We start from the raw sequence: 25,650 nt of genomic DNA, 5'->3' as shown, positions 1-25,650 counted from the left end.
AACTCTCCGGATTCTGCATCGCTGCTCTCGCTGAATTCCCGTTTCCCAACTCTCCGGATTCTGCGTTGCTGCTCTCGCTGAATTCCCGTTTCCCAACCCTCTCCGGATTCTGCGTCGCTGCTCTCGCTGAATTCCCGTTTCCCACTCCCTCCGGAATCTGCGTTGCTGCTCTCGCTGAATTCCCGTTTCCCAACCCTCTCCGGATTCCGCGTCGCTGCTCTCGCTGAATTCCCGTTTCCCACTCCCTCCGTAATCTGCGTCGCTGCTCTCGCTGAATTCCCGTTTCCCAATTCTCTCCGGATTCTGCGTCGCTGCTCGCGCTGAATTCCCGTTTCCCACTCCCTCCGGATTCTGCATCGCTTCTCTCGCTGAATTCCCGTTTCCCACTCCCTCCGGATTCTGCGTCGCTGCTCTCGCTGAATTCCCGTTTCCAACTCTCCGGATTCTGCATCGCTGCTCTCGCTGAATTCCCGTTTCCCAACTCTCCGGATTCTGCTCTCGCTGAATTCCGGTTTCCCAACTCTCCGGATTCTGCATCGCTGAATTCCCGTTTCCCAACTCTCCGGATTCTGCTCTCGCTGAATTCCCGTTTCCCAACTCTCCGGATTCTGCTCTCGCTGAATTCCCGCTTCCCAACTCTCTCCGGATTCTGCGTCGCTGCTCTCGCTGAATTCCCGTTTCCCAATTCTCTCTGGATTCTGCATCGCTGCTCTCGCTGAATTCCCGTTTCCCAACCCTCTCCAGATTCTGCGTCGCTGCTTTCGCTGAATTCCCGTTTCCCACTCCCTCCGGAATCTGCGTCGCTGCTCTCGCTGAATTCCCGTTTCCCAATTCTCTCCGGATTCTGCGTCGCTGCTCGCGCTGAATTCCCGTTTCCCACTCCCTCCGGATTCTGCGTCGCTGCTCGCGCTGAATTCCCGTTTCCCACTCCCTCCGGATTCTGCGTCGCTGCTCTCGCTGAATTCCCGTTTCCCAATTCTCTCCGTATTCTGCATCGCTGCTCTCGCTGAATTCCCGTTTCCCACTCCCTCCGGATTCTGCATCGCTGCTCTCGCTGAATTCCCGTTTCCCACTCCCTCCGGATTCTGCGTCGCTGCTCTCGCTGAATTCCCGTTTCCAACTCTCCGGATTCTGCATCGCTGCTCTCGCTGAATTCCCGTTTCCCAACTCTCCGGATTCTGCTCTCGCTGAATTCCCGTTTCCCAACCCTCTCCGGATTCTGCGTCGCTGCTCTCGCTGAATTCCCGTTTCCCACTCCCTCCGGAATCTGCGTCGCTGCTCTCGCTGAATTCCCGTTTCCCAATTCTCTCCGGATTCTGCGTCGCAGCTCGCGCTGAATTCCCGTTTCCCAACCCCTCCGGATTCTGCATCGCTGCTCTCGCTGAATTCCCGTTTCCCAATTCTCTCCGGATTCTGCATCGCTGCTCTCGCTGAATTCCCATTTCCCACTCCCTCCGGATTCTGCTCTCGCTGAATTCCCGTTTCCCAATTCTCTCCGGATTCTGCGTCGCTGTTCTCGCTGAATTCCCGTTTCCCACTCTCTCCGGATTCTGCGTCGCTGCTCTCGCTGAATTCCCGTTTCCCACTCCCTCCGGATTCTGCGTCGCTGCTCTCGCTGAATTCCCGTTTCCCAAATCTCCGGGATCTGCGTCGCTGCTCTCGCTGAATTCCCGTTTCCCAATTCTCTCCGGATTCTGCGTCGCTGCTCTCGCTGAATTCCCGTTTCCAATCTCCCTCCGGATTCTGCGTCGCTGCTCTCGCTGAATTCCCGTTTCCCACTCTCTCCGGATTCTGCGTCGCTGCTCTCGCTGAATTCCCGTTTCCCAATTCTCTCCGGATTCTGCGTCGCTGCTCTCGCTGAATTCCCGTTTCCCAATTCTCTCCGGATTCTGCATCGCTGCTCTCGCTGAATTCCCGTTTCCCACTCCCTCCGGATTCTGCATCGCTGCTCTCGCTGAATTCCCGTTTCCCACTCCCTCCGGATTCTGCGTCGCTGCTCTCGCTGAATTCCCGTTTCCAACTCTCTCCGGATTCTGCGTCGCTGCTCTCGCTGAATTCCCGTTTCCCAATTCTCTCTGGATTCTGCATCGCTGCTCTCGCTGAATTCCCGTTTCCCAACCCTCTCCGGATTCTGCGTCGCTGCTTTCGCTGAATTCCCGTTTCCCACTCCCTCCGGAATCTGCGTCGCTGCTCTCGCTGAATTCCCGTTTCCCAATTCTCTCCGGATTCTGCGTCGCTGCTCGCGCTGAATTCCCGTTTCCCACTCCCTCCGGATTCTGCGTCGCTGCTCGCGCTGAATTCCCGTTTCCCACTCCCTCCGGATTCTGCGTCGCTGCTCTCGCTGAATTCCCGTTTCCCAATTCTCTCCGGATTCTGCATCGCTGCTCTCGCTGAATTCCCGTTTCCCAATTCTCCGGATTCTGCGCGCTGCTCTCGCTGAATTCCCGTTTCCCAACTCTCCGGATTCTGCATCGCTGCTCTCGCTGAATTCCCGTTTCCCAACTCTCCGGATTCTGCATCGCTGCTCTCGCTGAATTCCCGTTTCCCAACTCTCCGGATTCTGCATCGCTGCTCTCGCTGAATTCCCGTTTCCCAACTCTCCGGATTCTGCGTTGCTGCTCTCGCTGAATTCCCGTTTCCCAACCCTCTCCGGATTCTGCGTCGCTGCTCTCGCTGAATTCCCGTTTCCCACTCCCTCCGGAATCTGCGTTGCTGCTCTCGCTGAATTCCCGTTTCCCAACCCTCTCCGGATTCTGCGTCGCTGCTCTCGCTGAATTCCCGTTTCCCACTCCCTCCGTAATCTGCGTCGCTGCTCTCGCTGAATTCCCGTTTCCCAATTCTCTCCGGATTCTGCGTCGCTGCTCGCGCTGAATTCCCGTTTCCCACTCCCTCCGGATTCTGCATCGCTGCTCTCGCTGAATTCCCGTTTCCCACTCCCTCCGGATCCTGCGTCGCTGCTCTCGCTGAATTCCCGTTTCCAACTCTCCGGATTCTGCATCGCTGCTCTCGCTGAATTCCCGTTTCCCAACTCTCCGGATTCTGCTCTCGCTGAATTCCGGTTTCCCAACTCTCCGGATTCTGCATCGCTGAATTCCCGTTTCCCAACTCTCCGGATTCTGCTCTCGCTGAATTCCCGTTTCCCAACTCTCCGGATTCTGCTCTCGCTGAATTCCCGCTTCCCAATTCTCTCCGGATTCTGCGTCGCTGCTCTCGCTGAATTCCCGTTTCCCAATTCTCTCTGGATTCTGCATCGCTGCTCTCGCTGAATTCCCGTTTCCCAACCCTCTCCGGATATTCCTTCGCTGCTTTCGCTGAATTCCCGTTTCCCACTCCCTCCGGAATCTGCGTCGCTGCTCTCGCTGAATTCCCGTTTCCCAATTCTCTCCGGATTCTGCGTCGCTGCTCGCGCTGAATTCCCGTTTCCCACTCCCTCCGGATTCTGCGTCGCTGCTCGCGCTGAATTCCCGTTTCCCACTCCCTCCGGATTCTGCGTCGCTGCTCTCGCTGAATTCCCGTTTCCCAATTCTCTCCGGATTCTGCATCGCTGCTCTCGCTGAATTCCCGTTTCCCACTCCCTCCGGATTCTGCATCGCTGCTCTCGCTGAATTCCCGTTTCCCACTCCCTCCGGATTCTGCGTCGCTGCTCTCGCTGAATTCCCGTTTCCAACTCTCCGGATTCTGCATCGCTGCTCTCGCTGAATTCCCGTTTCCCAACTCTCCGGATTCTGCTCTCGCTGAATTCCCGTTTCCCAACTCTCCGGATTCTGCATCGCTGAATTCCCGTTTCCCAACTCTCCGGATTCTGCTCTCGCTGAATTCCCGTTTCCCAACTCTCCGGATTCTGCTCTCGCTGAATTCCCGCTTCCCAACTCTCTCCGGATTCTGCGTCGCTGCTCTCGCTGAATTACCGTTTCCCAATTCTCTCCGGATTCTGCGTCGCTGCTCTCGCTGAATTCCCGTTTCCCAATCCCTCCGGATTCTGCGTTGCTGCTCTCGCTGAATTCCCGTTTCCAACTCTCCGGATTCTGCTCTCGCTGAATTCCCGCTTCCCAACTCTCTCCGGATTCTGCGTCGCTGCTCTCGCTGAATTCCCGTTTCCCAATTCTCTCCGGATTCTGCGTCACTGCTCTCGCTGAATTCCCGTTTCCCAATCCCTCCGGATTCTGCGTTGCTGCTCTCGCTGAATTCCCGTTTCCAACTCTCCGGATTCTGCATCGCTGCTCTCGCTGAATTCCCATTTCCCAACTCTCCGGATTCTGCTCTCGCTGAATTCCGGTTTCCCAACTCTCCGGATTCTGCATCGCTGAATTCCCGTTTCCCAACTCTCCGGATTCTGCTCTCGCTGAATTCCCGTTTCCCAACTCTCCGGATTCTGCTCTCGCTGAATTCCCGCTTCCCAACTCTCTCCGGATTCTGCGTCGCTGCTCTCGCTGAATTCCCGTTTCCCAACTCTCTCCGGATTCTGCGTCGCTGCTCTCGCTGAATTCCCGTTTCCTAATTCTCTCCGGATTCTGCATCGCTGCTCTCGCTGAATTCCCGTTTCCTAATTCTCTCCGGATTCTGCGTCGCTGCTCTCGCTGAATTCCCGTTTCCCAATTCTCTCTGGATTCTACATCGCTGCTCTCGCTGAATTCCCGTTTCCCAATTCTCTCCGGATTCTGCGTCGCTGCTCTCGCTGAATTCCCGTTTCCCAATTCTCTCCGGATTCTGCGTCGCTGCTCTCGCTGAATTCCCGTTTCCCACTCCCTCCGGATTCTGCGTCGCTGCTCTCGCTGAATTCCCGTTTCCCACTCCCTCCGGATTCTGCGTCGCTGCTCTCGCTGAATTCCCGTTTCCCAATTCTCTCCGGATTCTGCATCGCTGCTCTCGCTGAAAGCTAACCTGAGCTCAGAATCTCCCCCCCCCACCCCCTCATTTTAATAATCTGCAGACTGGACCGGGCGAGGTAATTGAGGCCGGAATTCTCCAGCCAGCAGCCCCACGCCAGCCTCGGGATTCCAGGCAGCACGGGGCTGGCTTCGATGGGAACGCCCATTGACAGCGGTGTGAGCAGAGAACCCCACCACCCGCGAATGGCGTGACGCCTCCCGCTGCCGAGTAACCAGCGGCTGGTGGGAGAGGGTGGGCAGAGAATCCCCCCCCCCAAGCGCCACATTCAGTCGATGAAATGCTGTTTAATTTACATCGGGGTGAGTTGCCGAGCTAACACTGGACAACACTGCCCTCTGCTGCTCAGGGCAAAAATTATCAGACATTCTTCAAGTAGTGACTGGAAACTTCTCTCACTTCACCTGGAACTGTTAATCTCAGATGCTTGACTGTGCGCTACCCAATATCAGCTGGTTGTAAGTGTGACAGTAAACAGCATTTAATTTAATATCTATCGGTAATTCATTTGTGCCTCGCCTCTGAGTCACAATCCCAACTCACCCTGGGCACCAAAACCAGGAAGAAATGAAATGAAATGAAAATCGCTTATTGTCACGAGTAGGCTTCAATGAAGTTACTGTGAAAAGCCCCTAGTCGCCACATTCCGGCGCCTGTTCGGGGAGGCTGGTACGGGAATTGAACTGCTGCTGGCCTGCCTTGGTCTGCTTTCAAAGCCAGCGATTTAGCCCAGTGTGCTAAACCAGCCCCTGGCAACCAATGCAGTAATTATAATCTTTATTAGTGTCACAAGTAGGCTCACATTAACACTGCAGTGAAGTTACTGTGAAAAGCCCCTAGTCGCCACGTTGCACCTGTTCAGGTACATCGAGGGAGAATTCAGAATGTCCAAATTACCTAACAAGCACGTCTTTGGACTGTGAGAGGAAAGCGGAGCACCCGGAGGAAGCCCACGCAGACACAGGGAGAACGTGCAGACTCCGCACAGACAGTGATCCAAGCCGGGAATCGAACCCGGAACCCTGCAGCTGTGAAGCAGTAGTGCTAACCACTGTGCTTGTGTGCCACAAGGGAAAGAGGCACTGGCAGAGGGTCTACTGAGGGAGTGCTGCACTGTCAGAGGGTCAGCACTGAGGGAGTGCTGCACTGTCAGAGGGTCAGTACTGAGGGAGTGCAGCACTGTCAGAGGGTCAGTACTGAGGGAGTGTGGCACTGTCAGAGGGTCAGTACTGAGGGGGTGCTGCACTGTCAGAGGGTCAGTACTGAGGGAGTGCCGCACTGTCAGAGGGTCAGTACCGAGGGAGTGCTGCACTGTCAGAGGGTCAGTACTGAGGGAGTGCCGCACTGTCAGAGGGTCAGTACGAAGGGAGTGCTGCACTGTGGGAGGGTCAGTACTGAGGGAGCGCTGCACTGTCAGAGGGTTAGTACTGAGGGAGTGCCGCACTGTCAGAGGGTCAGTACTGAGGGAGTGCTGCACTGTCAGAGGGTCAGTACTGAGGGAGTGCTGCACTGTCGGAGGGGAAGTTTTTTTGGAAGTTCTCCATTTAATCTTCAGTTCTGATATTACCCTTGTTTAACATTTCCGCCCCACCTCTCTAGTCTCTCTGTCCTTTTCGCTGTCCCTAAGCCCAATGTTAGATTTGCTTGTTCTGCAGGTGTCGCTGTCTTTACAGTTTATTAGTGGAAGTGTAACTGTGGGAATTTATGTTTTCAGACGGTGATATTTGGATCTTACCTAATTGCCCATGGCTTCTTCAGCGTCTATGCAATGTGTGTGGACACACTGTTCCTCTGTTTCTGTAAGTAATCATTTCAAACTGTGAAAAGCTGCTTTGCAGTGAATCAGATTGTTCCACGTGTAAATCCGGATCTGTGTCAAGCGTGCTCACACTGGCTTCCTTCATGACACAACCAGTTTGTTCAATGACGCACTGAGTCACAAAGGTCAAGGTGAGTGACCCAGGCTCCGTGACATGTCAGCCCCTCTCAGCAGGAATCCTCACCCTGAAGTTCGACTCAGTCCCCTCGTGTGAGCGTTGGTGGTTGGGGGGGGGGGGGGGGGGGGGGATAGACGCTAACCGTTCTCCAGTGCCTCACTCTTCAATACTGTCTGGAGTCTGTGCCGAGAATACTCTAATGGAGGGACAGGGGGGATGAGGGTAGCACTGAGCTCTATTGTGACGCCCCAGTTGTTGAATCGGCCACCGATATTCACAGTCTGGGTTTAGGTATGACCAGTGCTCACCAGAATGATTACGGAAATGTTTCCCAGGGAGAAAGTGCTGGAGGGGGCTAACACACGGTTGGAACAGTCGGTATCCCAAAGGTGAGATAGGTCAGCAGTGATTATGCCGCAGTTTATCACTCCCATTCTCTGGGTGACTGCCATTAATCCACACTTTGGTTTTCAGCCAGAGTTTCGGAGCAGGACAAGATGGGAAAGGGAGTGGGTACAATTTCCCTCAGTACCCCTGGCCTGAGGGAGGTGGGGGGGGGGGGGGGGGGGGGGGGGGGATGACCAGGGTTCTGTTGTCAGGATATTTACAATGTTGCACTCGGAACGTGGAGGTTTCCTGAGTTACTCTGAAGCTAAACGATCCCAAAACCCAACTTGGGAATAACTGAAAAAGAGGAACTTGGAGAGAAAAGAAGGCCATTCGGTCGACAGCTTTGATGTTCGTCATTATTATCAGCCGCGATTGTGAATTATTGCTCCTGCGTTACGGAATGTCCAAGAGTTGTGTTGTCATGACAAAGACCCTTTGGTTTAAAGCGTTGGCCTCGTCTCTCGGTGACTCCTATCACCCTGTGGAGTTAGTAACTCGCTGCTGAACGCTGTTAATGTCCGGTTATATTTATAACCTAAAGCGCTGTTTCTGAGATGGAAATGCTCTGAAAGCTCCAGTTGGTGACCATGACATGCAGGCAGCTACCTAGATGCTTCCGTCCAATCACCATTGGTGTGGAGAAGTGGTATTACACTGCTGAGTTTGAATGCCACGGTTTTAAAGCTTTGCCGGTCCCTCTCTGCATCTTTTAACGCTTTTAATTTAACTTTGGCACCAGCTGGGGCTGCAGTAGATGCCAGACTTTTCCTGCCCTTAGTTTTGCCTCATGGCGCACTTGATGTTGTTGTTTTCGGAGTTCCTCAAACCTTCAGCTTTTAGAGCATTAATTACCCAGATCCAGCGGCTGCTTGCTTAGCCTTTAATTGTCGATTTTGTCAAGACCGCTAAAATCTTTCTAACTTGTTATCTTGTGGTTGCCTATCCGTTCCTCCTATCCCATCCCTCTTTCAATTGTTATCCATTTTCACTTTCTCTCCCTTTTATTGGATTTGTCACGCTCTCTCTCTCTCTCTCTCTCTCTGCCTCCTCTCCCTCCCCCTGGCTTTGGCATGTCGCTAACTCATACAGGTGAAGATTTGGAACGGAATGATGGCTCCGCAGAGAAACCCTACTTCATGTCGCCCGAACTGCACAGGATCCTCGGACGGCAGGAGTGGAGCCCGCGGAAGGCCAATGGATAGTTTGCTTGGGCTGAGCGGCCGCTGCACTGAACTTCTCGCCTGGGCTTCTTTTTATTAACATATAGATATATAAATACGCACTCACACTCAGTCAGAACAACGGCTGCTAATAACCTGAATTGACGGCTGGAATCCGGGGCCTTGGGAAGTCTTAACTCTCAGAGCGGAGTTCCAGTTTTTGAAAACAAAGACAGAGAGAGGAAAAATTGCTTTTTTTAAAGGCAAAAACAGTCAGCATTTTGCCGCTGTGTGGCCCCAAAACTGCACATGTATGTGCCACCAGATGGTGTACTGGGAAGGCAGGTGGAGAGCTCCCTTTCAGCCACTCGCTTTCTTAAAAACTATCGCGTCCAGCTTCAGTACAAACTCCCAATAGTTGCAATGTAGGAGTGTTGTAATTTTCAGGTAGGAAATATATTTGGCCTTGAACATTACTGCAATGAGAAATATTTTGCTGAAGTTTTTCATCCAGCACTCATCAGGGCAAACACAAGAACGCCGAATTTCAAACAATCACACCAATTTATACTACAGGCGAAAAGGGGTGCTGATTGGTTGACGAGTTGATTCTGACTGGTCAAGACCTTGCCATGGAGTAGGCACCAGGGAACTATAGGCTCCCCCAGCTCCCTGGGTAATTCAAAAGAGATGCACAGCTTGAAAATGTTCCTTCTGTTTGCAGAGAACGGGTCCCTGGGTATGAATGTAGGTCGTTCTTCGCAAGTGTAAATGAGCTACATTACGAACTTGACTGATTGTCTTAAATTGATTGTTGGTGCAGCCATTAATGCACTCCGGAGTGTTCAGCAAGTGCTGCCCAATCGCGAAAGCACACCTAACAGTGGCTGTTAAAAGTGGAACATGATGAGGAATGTGTTCAAGCCTTGTACCTTTTATGAATTACCCGGGTGCGCTGGGGGAGCCTATCGTTCCCTGTTGCTCTCTCCATGGCAACGCTTTGGCCAATGAGAGTTGACTTGCCAACCGATGATCACCCATTTCTCTGTAGTATAAAGTGTTGTGATTGTTTGAAACTTGTCCTGATGAGTGCAAAGCAAAACTCTTCAACAACATGTCTCAGATTCCAGCAATATTCAAGTTGTGTTCTGCTAAGCTAACGTTTATATATTTGGCCTTAAAAGGACCCAGTTCTGTGACCTACGTGATGCCTGACTTTGCCCACTGGCCTTTCTCTCTAATGTTCCATCTTTCCATGCTCCTGTCACACAACAGGAAATCCTAATTGTATATAAAGTCATAAAAAAAAAGATAATATGCAATAATGGTCTGTGTCAGGACCAGGGGAGGGGGTAGAGAAGGGGAGAGCGAGTGGGGGCTTCAGCTCCTGGTTGCAGTGCCAGCTGGTCATGACCCTGCGACAAACCGCACACGCATCAAGCCCTTCCCTCCGCCCTCTCAGGATCGTAACTAAGGTGCCTAAAGCGAGGGTCGTAAGGTCGATGTTTTTTTTGGGACAGTCAGTGATTTCAGATACATTGGCCCAGAAATTACCGGAAAGATGTTGGTGAGTCTGTTACTGAACACGTAAAACAAGGCAGGCGTTTGAGCGGATTGTGGTTGATCACAAGTTGTTGCTCAGTTTGAGGGACTCTGCCCCCTGTCTCTCTGGGACCACCCCAGCTCCCCTGTTGGGTTGCATGGCCTGAAAGTGCTCGATTTGTACTGTTTTTGCAGCCAAATCTCACCAGTGTCATTTAGGGCTGGTGTTTTATATGGTAAAGACTGTTACTGGCATGATTTATGTTCCTGACAGCCCAGTCCTTAACAATTGAAGCAAATTAAATCTCATTTTTACAGATAGCGAATGAAAAAAAACCATGGAAACACAGAAAGATTACAGTGTAGAAGCCGTTGGGCCCATCGTGTCTGCCCTGACCTGGCCTCACTTTCCCCCCTCTACCCCCATGTCTCTGTGGCTACAAACAACAAAAATCAGTGATTTTTGTGAATGCTGGAATCCAGCATTCCAGTAATTTCTGGACCAAGTTTTTTTTTGTCTCGCTCCAGCTCTGGGAGCATCGGGGGAACTTGTGCTGAATGTAAATTAAAGCCATTCGTTTTTTTTTATTCTACGAGAACATCAGGATATTCTCCAGAGTTCTGGGGTTGGTTGGATCGCTCACCGTAGACGTGACTCTCAGTGGAATGCTGGAACGAGAGCAGCTGGTTTGAAGCTCTTACCCCCCCCCCCCCCCCCCGTCATTCCAGTGGAAAGCTGTTTCCCTCGTGGTGGAAGGGAGGGTCTCTCACACGCGCGGACATGTTTTATCTTTCAAGGGGCAATGGCAGCTGACTGAGGAGATGAGAGGTTTATCTGCACTGGCAGGGGGACCTTCACTTACTCATTGCCCGAGAGAAAGAGACGCGGGGAGCCTGGGGCTGGGAGGAGGTTTTGGAAAGTGGCGGTGGCCACGGGATGGGCGGGGGGGGGGGGGGGGGGGGGTGATTTGACACTGAGGAAAAGCGATGGGAGAGTGGGGGATGCAAGATAACAGAGACACCACCCACACATTGATAACCACTCCAGATTTCACCCAGTCAGTCTCCAGGGTTTAGGAAGTCACGATGCGTCTGTAATATATTTGCCTTTATATGTAAGCGCAGGATTACACTCTTGTATACGATTTTTTACAATTTCAAATGGATACAATTTTAATGAATATACTAGAAAAAAAAACAAAAAAAGAACCTCAGCGTTGCTGATTCTACAAGCATTTGTACAGGGTATGTGAATGTCATGATTATGGTGCTGCATATATATATTTATATATATAAAATATATATGTGTGCGTTTCTATGTATTATATATATATTTATATATATATATAAACTCCACGTTGCACTATCCATTTATTGGGGCGATTCTGTGGATACAATGATTTATAATTGACATTTCAAACCAGAGAATGTGGGGTTATTCCTCCTTGGGGTTGAGGAAGGTTTGGGGAGATTTGATCGGGTTGTCCCAGGGTGTAGACAGGGAAGAGGTGTTTCCAGTGACAGGAGGGAGGGTAACCAGAGGGGCACAGATTGAAGAGAATGGGTAAAAGAAGCAGAGGGGGAGATGAGGAGGATGTTATTTACCCAGCGAGTTGTTGTGATCTGGAAGGTGCTGCCTGAAAGGGCGGTGGAAGCAGATTCGATGATAACAATTATAGAATAATTATAACAAATAACGATCAATTATTAATTGTTGAGCACAGTAATGATTCAATGAGAAAAATGGGAATCGCTTATTGTCACGAGTAGGCTTCAAATGAAGTTACTGTGAAAAGCCCCTAGTTGCCACATTCCGGCGCCTGTTCGGGGAGGCTGGTACGGGAAGTGAACCGCGCTGCTGGCCTGCCTTGGTCTGCTTTCAAAGCCAGCTATTTAGCCCTGTGCTAAACCACCAATAATAAGTTTCAAAAGAGAATTGAAGGAACACTTGTAAAGGGAACCTTTGCAGGGTTATGGGGAAGAAGAGGGGGAAGAAGAGGTGGGAGGTGGCACTAGGTGGGGTAGCTTTGTCAAAGACCTGGCAAAGAGCTGCCCTGGCTCGGTTATTTCCGGCCATCCCTGTTGGCAAGACGGCCCAGTCCCGGTAAAGGTGACCCAGACGGCTCGGCTACAATCTGAGCGAGTTCCAGACTCCCACCACTCCTTGTGTGAAGAAGTCCCCCTTCAAGAGCCTATTCCTAATTTGAAGGTTATGTCCCCTTGCTCTGGACCTCCTCCCCCCCCCCCCCCCTCAGTGTTTCTATCTCAGCTTGTTGGAAGCTGGCCAATTTATTTTGGCTGGGGGAAGAGTGAGTTTGCACTGACATTGCAGTCAATCGGAAGGTGCCCACATAACACTGGCCTTCAGATCCGCTGCAGTTGATGTGTGCGTTGAGAATGAGATGTGGTGGCTCTGTAATCACTGCCTGTAATTCCTCTTCATAGTGGAAGATTTAGAAAGAAACGATGGATCGGCAGACAGGCCGTATTTCATGAGTAAAACGTTGATGAAGATTCTGGATGTACGCAATCGAGCGGCTGAAGATGAGAGGCTTTGAAAGCTGCCTTGGGCACATCTCCTTGTCCATGAACAAAAGGCGACACCAACACCTTATATTTATACAGCAGCTTTAACGTAGTAAACCGTGCCCATGACCTCCCATCTTTTGATGTATCCAAGTTACATAAAAGTTCTGTTCTGAAAGGTTCCAGAAAGGCACGACCACAAGTCGCTGCTACTTGACAGTCTGGTTCAGTTGGTAGCACTGGTGAGCCTGTACGTCTGTGGGTTTGTGTCCCCCCCCCCCTCAAGGACTTGAGAACATAAAGGTGGCACTCCCCGACAAGCCTGGCTCTAATTGTTGTGCCCCTTGTTTGGGGGCCCCTCACCCCCAACATAATCATTAATTGCGGCCTCACATCTCTCCAGACTCTGATGTTGACTTTGGCCGGTTACTTTGGTAATTCAGTGCCCCTTGTTTGTTTTGTGGGCACGGACTCAGTAGTGTTTGTGTTAATTAACATTCGCCTTGAAATCTTGCAGATAGGATTTTAACACAGATACACTCATCGAAAATAGGGCAGAGAGGGGAGCAAAGCTCTCGGTAAGTTGCTCCTGGAATCATAGCAAAGTGAAAGGGGATGTTATTCATCAGTTCAAGTGCCTTGTGCTTGATGTTGGTGGGACATTGGAATTCTGTGTTAGTGGCATGTTGAAAGGAAGTAACAGGTTCTTTAAGGAGACTGTGGCGGAGTGAATGAGAATGGCTACATTTCAAAATGTCTGGAAGAAAGCTTCCACAGTAACAGCTGACTAACACTGAAAATTCACACAGCAACTTATCATCAGAAGAGGGACATTTTTCACCTGCACTTCCCAAAGTGTTAACCCTCTTCTCCCCCCCCCCCCTTTCCCGTGGCCACTGCCACTTTCCAAAGTGCTAACCCACTTTCCACTTCTTTGAAGGTCCAATGTTGACAGTTTTATTTCTTTACCTCTAATGGTGGCTTTACATTATGTGCATCACATCTTTCCCTGTCTGGGACCGGGTATATGCCACATATGAGACTTTCTGTCTATTAAAAGCAGCCAATGCCAATTTGATAGGTTTGCCAGCGCATAGACATCAAGATTGCTTCATCTTCGTGTTGGCTGGAGTATCATTGACTGCATCCCTTGCCCCCACCCAATCCCGCACCCATGCAACCTGGGAGAGGCAAAAAAAACTAGAGAAATTCCCAGGACCAGTAATGGAAAAAATATACTTGGAAAAATTTCCTCTTCAACCCCCTCAGGTGATCAGAACCAATGCTGGTGATCACAGAGACTGTGTGTGATCCTTAGAGACCTGTATGAAACGATCTCGGCACCAGTCAAGAACAAATCCAGTTGCTCTTGAAGAAGGTGCAGAGAGTCAGCAGCTACCACACCAGTCAGAAACACATTCCAGAAGCTTCCCTCTCGGAGGTGAAGACCCGCCCAACACCCAGTCTATTCCTGCTCTTCTGCTATTTAAATTCTTCGCTCCTCCTCTTCCAACTGTTAAACTGGAATAATTTATTCACAGGTCAATCTACGCAGCACGGGAATAATTTATTACAGGTCAATCTATCCAGCACTTTCACTATTTTATCAGAAAATAATTGGAGTCATGGCGTGTGGTGAGGGGAGCGGGTTTGGAAGGAACAGGTGATTTTGGGCCGATAGTCCCCATAGCTCTCGCCCCCTGAGGGGTTCTTGTATCTGATGGATGCGTAATCACATTTTACTGTATGTGAAAAAACCCACCATTTCATTCCTCATCAGAGCCAAGTTAACTCCAAAGTCAAGATTATTCTTGCGAGCTCTTTCACATGACAGGCCGGAGGAATCAGAGTATTAATGGACTGTTTGTTTGTGTGATTGTTGTAAACTAGACCACGGTGGGGAGTGGAAACAGAACCGATGATAACTTCTGAAAGGGAATTCGATTAATAATACAGCATAAGGGAAAAATCATTCAGGGCTCAAGTGGGGGAAGAACAAGGGAAGTGGGGCAGCTATTTCAAAAAGACATCGCAGATGCCCTGGGCAGAATGGCCTCCTGCTGTGTGAAGATTTTATTGTGGGATGAAATGGGTCACTTGTTCAGATAACACTCCTGTTTTTTCATTCGGGTGTTGTGGGTTCAAGTCCAGAGTCCAGACTGGAGCATCAGTGTGTTGGTAGAGATACTGTCCCTCATATAAAATGTTCAACTGCCAAGTTTAATTGAGCATTAAATAATCACGGGGCAGTTAGCAGAGAAGTTCTGCAAGTGTCTGAGTCAATACATCCCCTCCCCTCTACATCACAGGGAAGCAACAAACTTACCTTCTCTCAACAGTAATGTCATTGCAAACTAAACCTGGAAAAGGGAGCTAGCTTACTCTGAAGTGGGACTTGTCACACGCTGGGACAGGAGACAGCCAATCAATCCCTCGAGCGGTTTCCACCATTCAATTTGATCATGGCAATTTGATCATGATCAACCCACCCTGGTGCTGTAACCCCAAATGCCCCTTACCCAATAAAAATCTATCAGTCTCAATTTGGAAATTGTTTAATTGACACTCAACCTCAATAACTTTCTGGGGAGTGAGTTCGAGATTGCCCTTTGTGTGACATCAGGGCGTGGTTAGCACTGCTGTCTCACAGTCACCCGGGTCCCTCGCACTGTGTGGAGTTTGCACATTCTCCCCATGTCTGCGTGGGTTTCCTCCCTCAGTCCAAAGATGTGCAGGTTCGATAAATTGGTCCCGATCAATTGTCCCTTCATGTCAAAAGGTTAGGTGTAATTATGGGGATAGGGTGGGGCCGTGGGCCTGGGTGGGGTGCTCTTTCGGAGGGTCGGTGCAGACTCGATGGGCCAAATGGCCTGCTTCTGCGTTGTCGGTTCTGCCTGTATCCTGGCACCTCCCCCACCAGAGGACACAGCTTCCACTCTAGTCCAGCTATACCTGACATGTAGAGAGTATGGAGCAGCTGCTGCTAATAAACTGCGGAACATTTTCATGGATGACCCCTGTGGGTGAGTTGGATGGTGTCCGCCCATAGGACAGAGCCCCTGCGCACATTTACTCTACCTGAGGGAAGAGATCAGGATGAGAAATAATTAAAACTTGGAATTTCATTTCCTCAAAACACCCCACCCGCTATTCCATCTGAAAGTGCTGACTTTGTGATTAGTTGGGACATTGGTAGATTGTTTTTGCAGCTATGGATGTGCGAGAGTGAGACCTGGGGAAGAGTGGTTGCACGCTTTGTGCGTTAGCAGGACAGCCACTTTGCTACAGAGGTGTAACCAAGGAGGAAATGAAACTCTTTACGTTCAATTATGCTGTTAAAATTGTGAAGATGTGTCAGTGGGGAGGGAAGAAAAGGTGGCCGTCCGTTTTTATATTTCGCCCTCACAGGTACTAAGTTTCGTTAGTTAGGAGTACTTCATACGTGATGAATATCACCCACCTAAATGAAGCAGGAGGGCATTTGCCAGGTACATGAGACGTTTACCTGATCATTGCAAACGCTGAAAGTAGAGGTCAGACATTTGCCCTTCAGGGAATCTGTCCGATTACTCAATACCCACTCACCTTTTTATGAAGCGCCGATGTGCTGACATAACTAGTCCTCATTACTCGGGGCCAAATTCAGGTCTTCAGGCTTCTGTTATCCTAACTTGCTAATCTTACCAATGTTTTATATATATATTAACAAGTTGGTTTATTTGTACTGTTACCGATAATTTGCATGAAAATTTGAAGCTTTAAAATCTAATTGATGCTTCTGCTGTGCAGAAATCTGACCGATTTTGCCATAAATATTTTGTGTGATTAACTTTGAATGTTTGGTATTTGATGCAATGTATTGTCCCTCAGAGTTCTGTAATTATCAATTTCCTTACTGTGCTGTGTTTTATTCAACAGCAGTGACTACAATGCATTGAAATATTTACATTTAATAAACTTTTTCGATAATAAATGAAGGTGTCCATTGTCTTTGTTTAATGCGGGCTGGCTTTAGAGTATGAGCATGATAATAATAATCTTTATTGTCACACGTAGGCTTAGATTAACACTGCAATGGAGTTACTGTGAAAAGCCCCTAGTCGTCACACTCCGGCGTCTGTTCAGGTACACAGAGGGAGAATTCAGAATGTCCAATTCACCTAACAAGCACGTCTTTCGGGACTTGTGGGAGGAAACCGGAGCGCCCGGAGGAAACCCACGCAGACACGGGGAGAACATGCAGAGTCCACAGACAGTGACCCAAGCGGGAATCGAACCTGGGAATAGCTTCTCCTTTGAGGCTGCACACACATGATGAACCAATATCGTGGTTCTCCTGTTCTCCCTCCCCCCCCAAGCCCCCTGCATTGGGATTGGCTAACCATCGGGGTAACACTTAAGACTATATGACGTAGGAAGAGAAGTAGGCCAGTTGGCCATCGAGCCATTTGAGTATAGGAATAGAGATGTTTTACTGCAATTGTATAGGTTCATGGTGAGGCCACATGTGTGCAGTTATGTTGTCCTTATCTTGCTATGCAGGGAGTGCAGCAAAGGTTTACCAGGCAATCCTAGGATGGTGGGACTAATTCGGATAGGATTATATTCATTGGAGTTTAGAAGAGTGAGAGGGGATCTCAAAGAACAAAACAAAAGAAAAGTGCAGCACAGGAACAGGCCCTTCAAGACTGTACCGATCATGATGCCCTGACTAAAAACAAATCCTTCTGCCCTACTCGGTCTGTATCCCTCTATTTCCTCCCTAGTCATGTATTCAGCCAGGTGCCTCTTAAATGTTGCTAATGTGCCCTACTCCTTCTCAATCTGTTAATCTGGAACAATTTATCAATAGGTCAATTGATACACCACCAAGCGTACACTGCTCTACCCAGATCACTGAGTATATTCAGTAAGTGAAAATGTTTGATTGGAGTGTCACTATAGAGGGAGCACTGCACTGTCAGAGGGGCAGTACTGAGGGGTGGTGGTGGAGGGAGTGTGTTTGTGGTATCAATCCCAGCATTGAATGAAAATGGAAATTGCTTATTGTCACGAGTAGGCTTCAATGAAGTTACTGTGAAAAGCCCCTAGTCGCCACATTCGGGCGCCTGTTCGGGGAGGCTGGTACGGGAATTGAAAGGTGCTGCTGGCCTGCCTTGGTCTGCTTTAAAAGCCAGCGATTTAGCCCAGTGTGCTAAACCAGCCCAAACTCTGCATGGCAGAGTGCCAATCAAACAGCGGGCCGCTTTGTCCTGGATGGTGTTGAGCTTCGAGTGATGCTGGAGCTGCGCTCATCCAGGGTTTCAGAGTATTCCATTACACTCCTGACTTGTACTTGCACCCATCATGCATTCTCCCTACCCATCACACAGTGTCAATTTATTTGGCTGCGAACTATCAAAGATGAAAAGCTGTGCTGCGTCTTGCTTGGGAATCTCAATTACCGCAATGAGTATTTGGTAAGTTCACCATTGATGTTGGGTAAGTCATGATTCATTTGAAATATATTAAATCTACAGCGTCAAGAGTCCATTCAGCCCACATGTCCACGCAATGTTTCTGCTCCAGACGAGCCTCCACCTTCCCCCTTTCCTCTCACCCCATCATCTTCTATTCCTCTCTCCCTCGTGTGTTTATCCAGCTTCCCCTTCAATGTATCAACACTATTCACCACAACCACTACCCGTGGGAGCGAGTCCCACATTCTCGCCCCGTCCCCGTGGGAGCGAGTCCCACATTCTCGCCTCCTCCCCCTGGGAGCGAGTCCCACATTCTCGCCCCCTCCCCCTGGGAGCGAGTCCCACATTCTCGCCCCCTCCCCCTGGGAGTGAGTCCCACATTCTCGCCCCCTCCCCGTGGGAGCGACTCCCACGTTCTCGCCCCGTCCCCGTGGGAGTGACTCCCATGTTCTCGCCCCGTCCCCGTGGGAGAGAGTCCCACATTCTCGCCCCCTCCCCGTGGGAGCGAGTCCCACATTCGCGCCCCCTCCCCGTGGGAGCGAGTCCCACATTCTCGCCCCCTCCCCGTGGGAGCGTGTCCCACATTCTCGCCCCCTCCCCGTGGGAGCGAGTCCCACATTCTCGCCCCCTCCCCGTGGGAGCGTGTCCCACATTCTCGCCCCCTCCCCGTGGGAGCGAGTCCCACATTCTCGCCCCCTCCCCCTGGGAATGAGTCCCACATTCTCGCCCCCTCCCCCTGGGAGCAAGTCGCACATTCTCGCCCCCTCCCCGTGGGAGCGAGTCCCACATTCTCGCCCCCTCCCCGTGGGAGTGAGTCCCACATTCTCGCCCCCTCCCCCTGGGAACGAGTCCCACATTCTCGCCCCCTCCCCCTGGGAGCAAGTCCCACATTCTCGCCCCCTCCCCGTGGGAGCGACTCCCACATTCGCGCCCCGTCCCCGTGGGAGAGAGTCCCATATTCTCGCCCCCTCCCCGTGGGAGCGAGTCCCACATTCGCGCCCCCTCCCCATGGGAGCGGCTCCCACATTCTCGCCTCCTCCCCGTGGGAGCGAGTCCCACATTCTCGCCCCCTCCCCCTGGGAACGAGTCCCACATTCTCGCCCCGTCCCCGTGGGAGTGACTCCCATGTTCTCGCCCCGTCCCCGTGGAAGCGAGTCCCACATTCTCACCCCACTCCCCGTGGGAGTGAGCCCCATATTCTCCCCACTCCCTGTCGGAGCGAACTCCAAATTCTTCCCAGTCTCTGGGTAAAAATAGCACAATTGCTTCACAGCTCCAGGGTCCCAGGTTCGATTCCGGCTTGGGTCAGTGTGTGCGGAGTCTGCACATCCTCCCCGTGTGTGCGTGGGTTTCCTCCGGGTGCTCCGGTTTCTTCCCACAGTTCAAAGATGTGCAGGTGAGGTGGATTGGCCACGATAAATTGCCTTTAGTGTCCAAAATTGCCCTTAGTGTTGGGTGGGGGTTACTGGGTTATGGGGATAGGGTGGAGATGTTGACCTTGGGTAGGGTGCTCTTTCCAGGAGCCGGTGCAGACCTGATGGGCCGAATGGCCTCCTTATGCACTGTAAATTCTATGAATTCTATGAAAAACGTTTCGCCTAATTTCCGATTGGATTTATTACTGAGTTCTTGTAAAGCGCAACAAACAATGACATTTTATGAAAGGGAAAAAGGTAGAAAATAAGACATTTTTTTAACAATTCGACATTAAGGAGAAACTCCTGTGTTTAAGAAACATTCCTTCACTATCCCGTTTTTCTCCGACTTGGAACTAGTTGAAATAACGAGAGATGAAAAATAAATTTATAAAGAGCTTGCATTCCCCGCCAGATGGCGCCACACTGACAAACACAGCAAGTAGAATGCTGTAAAGAAAGAACTTGCATGTCTGTAGTGCCTTCAGCTAGCTGAAGTCTCAAAGCACTGTACAACCAATTAAAGGAAAGGTAACTAATTTGCACACAGCAAGATTCTACAGACACCTACACAATGATGGTCAGGTAATTTGTTTTTGTGATGTTGGTTGAAAGCAACATTGAAAGAAAATCCCCCTGTCCCTTTTTAAAATAGTGCGGCAGATCATTTCCATCTCCCTGAGCAGGAACATGGAACCTTAGTTTAACATCTCATTCAAAAAAAAAGGCATTCCCACTTGCGCGGCCTCCCTCAGTATTGACCCTCTGACAGTGCAGCAATCCCTCAGTACTGACCCTCTGACAGTGCGGCACTCCCTCAGTACTGACCCTCTTGACAGTGCAGCACTCCCTCAGTACTGACCCTCTGACAGTGCGGCACTCCCTCAGTACTGACCCTCTGACAGTGCAGCACTCCCTCAGTACTGACCCTCTGACAGTGGAGGACTCCCTCAGTACTGACCCTCTGACAGTGCGGCACTCCCTCAGTACCGGCTGCCCAACAGACACGATACAATCACTACCTGTGAGGATATGGCCACAATGCAGATCAAGGCCCAATTACTGAGGTTGTACATTGAGGGGAGAGCAGAATAGACATGGTAATAGATTTAGATTTGTCATCTGTACTGAGGTACAGTGAAAAGTACTGATTTGCGTACAGTCCAGACAGATCATTCCCTACATGAATGAAAAAAAATGAAAATCGCTTATTGTCACAAGTAGGCGTCAATGAAGTTACTGTGAAAAGCCCCTCGTCGCCACATTCCGGTACCTGTTCGGGAAGGCTGTTACGGGAATCGAACCATGCTACTGGCCTGCCTTGGTCTGCTTTCAAAGCCAATGATTTAGCCCAGTGTGCTAAACAGCCTCAGTAAATCGCTTATTGGCATGAGTAGGCTTCAATTAAGTTACTGTGAAAAGCCCCTAGTCACCACATTAATTGTGTAACACTATAAGTGTTTACACTGGAGAAAGAATGTTGTCGAGGAGAATACTCAGGTACAGTCGACCAGGCTAGATGGGATTGAGGTTCACAAGGAGGAGGTGTTATCTATTTTTACACTTTCCAAAATTGCTAAGTCCCCTGGGCCAGATGGGATTTATCCTAGGATTCTCTGGGAAGCCAGGGAGGAGATTGCAGAGCCTTTGTCCTTGATCTTTATGTTGTCTTTGTCGACAGGAATAGTGCTGGAAGACTGGAGAATAGCAAGTGTTGTCCCCTTGTTCAAGAAGGGGAGTAGAGACAACCCTGGTAATTATAGACCTATGAGCCTTACTTCAGTTGTGGGTAAAATGTTGGAAAAGGTTATAAGAGATAGGGTTTATAATCATCTTGAAAAGAACAAGTTGATTAGTGATAGTCAACACGGTTTTGTGAAGGGTAGGTCAGGCCTCACAAACCTTATTGAGTTTTTTGAGAAGGTGACCAAACAGGTGGCTGAGGGTAAAGCGGTTGATGTGGTGTATATGGATTTCAGTAAGGCATTTGATGGTTCCCCACGGTAGGCTATTGCAGAAAATGCGGAAGTATGGGATTGAAGGTGATTTAGCGGTTTGGATCAGTAATTGGCTAGCTGAAAGAAGACAGAGGGTGGTGGTTGATGGCAAATGTTCATCCTGGAGTTCAGTTACTAGTGGTGTACCGCAAGGATCTGTTTTGGGGCCACTGCTGTTTGTCATTTTTATAAATGACCTGGAAGAGGGTGTAGAAGGATGGGTTAGTAAATTTGCAGATGACATGAAGGTCGGTGGAGTTGTGGATAGTGCTGAAGGATGTTATAGGCTACAGAGGGACATAGGTAAGCTGCAGAGCTGGGCTGAGAGGTGGCAGATGGAGTTTAATGCGGAAAAGCGTGAGGTGGTTCACTTTGGAAGGAGTAACAGGAATGCAGAGTACTGGGCTAATGGCAAGATTCTTGGTAGTGCAGATGAACAGAGAGATCTCGGCATCCAGGTACATAAATCCCTGAAAGTTGCCACCCAGGTTAATAGGGCTGTTAAGAAGGCATATGGTGTGCTAGCCTTTATCAGTAGGGGGATTGAGTTTCGGAGCCACAAGGTCATGCTGCAGCTGTACAAAACTCTGGTGCGGCCACACCTGGAGTACTGCGTGCAGTTCTGGTCACCACATTATAGGAAGGATGTGGAAGCTTTGGAAAGGGTTCAGAGGAGATTTACTAGGATGTTGCCTGGTATGGAGGGAAGGTCTTACGAGGAAAGGCTCAGGGACTTGAGGTTGTTTTCGTTAGAGAGGAGAAGGCTGAGAGGTGACTTAATAGAGACATACAAGATAGTCAGAGGGTTAGATAGGGTGGACAGTGAGAGTCTCTTTCCTTGGATGGTGATGACCAACACGAGGGGACATAGCTTTAAATTGAGGGGTGGTAGATATAGGACAGATGTCAGAGGCAGTTTCTTTACTCGGAGAGTAGTAGGGGTGTGGAACGCCCTGCCTGCAACAGTAGTAGACTCGCCAACTTTAAAAAAAAAAAAATATTAGAGTACCCAATTATTTTTTCCAATTAAGGGGCAATTTAGCATGGCCAATCCACCTACCCTGCACATCTTTTTGGGTTGTGGGGGTGAAACCCACGCAGACACGGGGAGAATGTGCAAACTCCACACAGACAGTGACCCAGGGCCGGGATTCGAACCCGGGTCCTCAGCGCTGTAGGCGACAATGCTAACCACTGTGCCACCGTGCTGCCCGACTCGCCAACTTTAAGGGCATTTAAGTGGTCACTGGATAGACATATGGATGAAAATGGAATAGTGTAGGTCAGATAGGCTTCAGATGGTTTCACAGGTCGGCGCAACATCGAGGGCTGAAGGGCCCGTACTGCGCTGTAATGTTCTATGTTCTATATGTATTTAAAAAGATCAAATGATAGTGGATATCGAGAACGTTGCCATTTGTGGAGAAGAGCGCAAATAGAGGCTATCGATATATGTTAGCACCAAGAAACCCATCTCTACACTGCAGAGGAGGCCATTCGACCCATCGAGTCTGCACCAACCCTCCTATCTTGGTCCACACCCCCAAGCTATCCCCATAACCCAGTAACACCATCTAACCTTTGGAAACTAAGGGCAATTTTATCATGGCCAATCCACCTAACCTGCACTGTGGGAGGCAACCGGAGCAAACTCACAACAGACACGGGGAGAACGTGCAGACGCCGCACAGACAGTGAGCCAAGGCCAGAACTGAACCCAGGTCCCTGGAATTCAGAAGTAGCTTCTTTTATTCAGAGTGATAAGAATGTGGAACTCATTACATCACCGAGCAATTGAACTTCGGAGGGGAAGCTAGATAAGTAGTTGTGAAAGAAAGAGATAGATTTAGGCAAGGAATGATCGAGGAGACTCGAGTGGAGCATAAATGCAGGTGCAGAATGTTTCTTTGCGGTACAATCCGATACAAAGCAGACAATTGCAAAGTTATGATGAACCTTTATAAAACTCAGGTTCATCCGTAACAGGAGTATTACATCTAATAATTCTGGGCACTGCGCTTTAGTACGGATGAGGGACTTCAGAGGCTTACAAAGAATGGTGTCAGGGATGAGGGGCTTCAGACAATCAGGAGGGGTCTGGCCAGTGTAGCAAGAAGTTTATTCCCATTGGTGGCACAAAACAAAAATAAATAAATCATATTTTATATAGCACATGATTAGGATTTGATTGCACAGCCCAAGATTGAGAGGTGGTGGGAGCTGGTGGGAGTGGTAACAGATTTCGATCATAGCATTCAAAAGGGAACCAAATAAGGAGCTAATCCGCTCACCCAAGCCCCTTGTAACAGCACCTGTAACCTCGCCCAAGTTGAAGAACATCGGCAGAAAAGGCACGGGAACACCATCACCTGGGGTGGCAAATCACCACCACCTCCCCAGGGCAATTAGGGATGGGCAACAAATGCTGGCCTTGCCACTGAAAAGTTTCCAGACAGGGAATGACGAGGGACAATTTCTAATGGGGTGGCACAGGGGTCAGCACTGCCACCTCTCAGTGCCAGGGTCCCAGGTTCGATTCCGGCCTCGGGTCACTGTCTCCTGCACGTTTTCCCCGCGTCTGTGTGAGTTTTTTTCCGGGTGCTCCGGTTTCCTCCCAACAGTCCAAAGATGTGCAGGTTAGGTGGGGTTATAGGGATAGGTTGAGCGAGTGGGCATAGGCAGGGTGTTCTTTCAGAGGTCGGTGCAGACTTGATGGGCTCCTCCTGCACTTTAGTAATTAATTTATACCTTTTTTTGTCGTAAGTGCCTGGAAATATTTTACAAGAGCAAGTATCCTCATCACAGGGAGATATATTAGTACTGCTGACCAACACTTGAAATCGTCAAGGGAGGAGGTAGAGGAATGTGTAGGGAGAGAATTCTAGAGCTGGGGGCCAAGGTGAGGAGTGATGGCACAAAAAAACAAAATCAGGGATGCACAAGAGCCAGATCCGATGGTAAAGGAACTGGTAGAGAAAGGCAGAGAGATCATGAAGTACGATCTCCATCAGAAGCAGTCACGTTGTCCTGTGGAGATCAAGGAAGCTTTCCAATCAATCGAGATGTACTTTTCCCCCCACCCACAGTAAAAAAAAAGAACGGAGGACAGGGGACCATCTCATGCTCAGATAAACCAATGTAGCAATGTACACGCCGTCTCTCAAACAGTTTCTTAGTCATGTTTAAGCTACAATGAGATAGTCCTTCTTCCCAGAAACTGGTGCACAGGTGGGACTAGTCAAGGCAAGGAGTGTTTGATGGGCAAGCTAGACAAATCCCCCACGATGAAAAAAGTCTATTAAAAAAGTATGCCATTTGGCACCTCAAGCCTATTCTGCCATTCAAGATCGTAGCTGATCTGCTATTTTTGATACATATGCAGAGCACAAACCAGTTGGGTCAGAGGGCCTGTGTTGTGCTGCAATTTCTATGTAATGCTTTCTACTATCGATTATACCCAGAACATCTGACTGGCCAGCAAATATATTGTGCGAGATTAAATATTGCAGCCATGGGATACCAAGAGTTGCACAGATTCTGCTTGTATCCAGGGTTGTTGTGATATGAAGATTGAGTCTCAAGCATCAGTAGCAAACATTTATTTTCTTTTTAGTCCAGAATTCGACAATGGTGCAACAGAAACTACATAACAGATAACCAGAGCTCGTTACAAATTCCTTTCCTGGAATAATCAAGTGGACTGTATAAAACACATAGGGTTTGCAAACACTCGATATACTCTTAACAATAACTTACCAATATAAACTAGCGTTAACATTAACACTACAGTCAAGGTTGTAAACATTTGGCACGTCAGTAACCAAAATAGGACTTGTCAATCGAAAAGTGCTCCACTAGACGCCAATAAATAGGAAACTGAGGGGTTGGACCGGGAAAAGAAAAAAAAAAAGGTTCCTCGTCTGCAACACTCTTCAAAAAGTGGATTTGAAATGCAGTAGATTGATGCACTTTGCATTTATCTTCCAACCTGAAGATTCAGCCAAACCAGCTGCTGATTGAAGGGAAGTCAAACATGGCCAATGGGAAGCTGAGTCATCGCACGAGATGAAAGAGGCCGAAGTCCCAGTGACGTTGGCGAATGAGCTGTTAACAGAATGGAGAGATTAGGCTTTGACAAGAAAAAAAATATACTAATAATCTTTATTATTGTCACAAGTAGGTTTACATTAACACTGCAATGATGCTGCGGTGATCCCCCAGTCGGGGGCAGCACGGTGGCACAGTGGGGTAGCTGCCTCACGGCGCCGAGGTCCCAGGTTCGATCCCGGCTCTGGGTCACTTGTCAGTGTGGAGTTTGCACATTCTCCCCAGTGTTT

The 25,650-nt window shown here is 49.5% G+C and overlaps 2 protein-coding genes across 2 annotated transcripts in view; one reads left to right on the top strand and one right to left on the bottom strand.

Annotated features, from left to right (window-relative positions):
• slc44a5b (solute carrier family 44 member 5b) overlaps positions 1 to 16,415 on the top strand; it is a 436,275-nt gene extending 419,860 nt beyond the window's left edge. Inside the window, exons 22-23 of the mRNA XM_038793600.1 lie at positions 6,602 to 6,686; positions 12,362 to 16,415. Of these exons, the coding sequence (XP_038649528.1) occupies positions 6,602 to 6,686; positions 12,362 to 12,474 (198 nt within the window). The 3' untranslated portion in view covers positions 12,475 to 16,415. The remainder of the gene's footprint in view (positions 1 to 6,601; positions 6,687 to 12,361) is intronic.
• An 8,478-nt stretch (positions 16,416 to 24,893) lies between these two features.
• Positions 24,894 to 25,650, bottom strand: part of lhx8a (LIM homeobox 8a) — a 48,139-nt gene continuing 47,382 nt past the window's right edge. The window contains exon 6 of the mRNA XM_038793414.1: positions 24,894 to 25,417. Coding sequence (XP_038649342.1) covers positions 25,341 to 25,417 — 77 coding nt within the window. The 3' untranslated portion in view covers positions 24,894 to 25,340. The remainder of the gene's footprint in view (positions 25,418 to 25,650) is intronic.

The sequence above is a fragment of the Scyliorhinus canicula genome, chromosome 4 (genome assembly GCF_902713615.1).
Source record: "Scyliorhinus canicula chromosome 4, sScyCan1.1, whole genome shotgun sequence".
In the NCBI taxonomy this organism is placed as follows: domain Eukaryota; kingdom Metazoa; phylum Chordata; class Chondrichthyes; order Carcharhiniformes; family Scyliorhinidae; genus Scyliorhinus; species Scyliorhinus canicula.
Note: the sequence above shows the minus strand (reverse complement) of the source record. Positions and strands in the feature narration are given on the sequence as shown.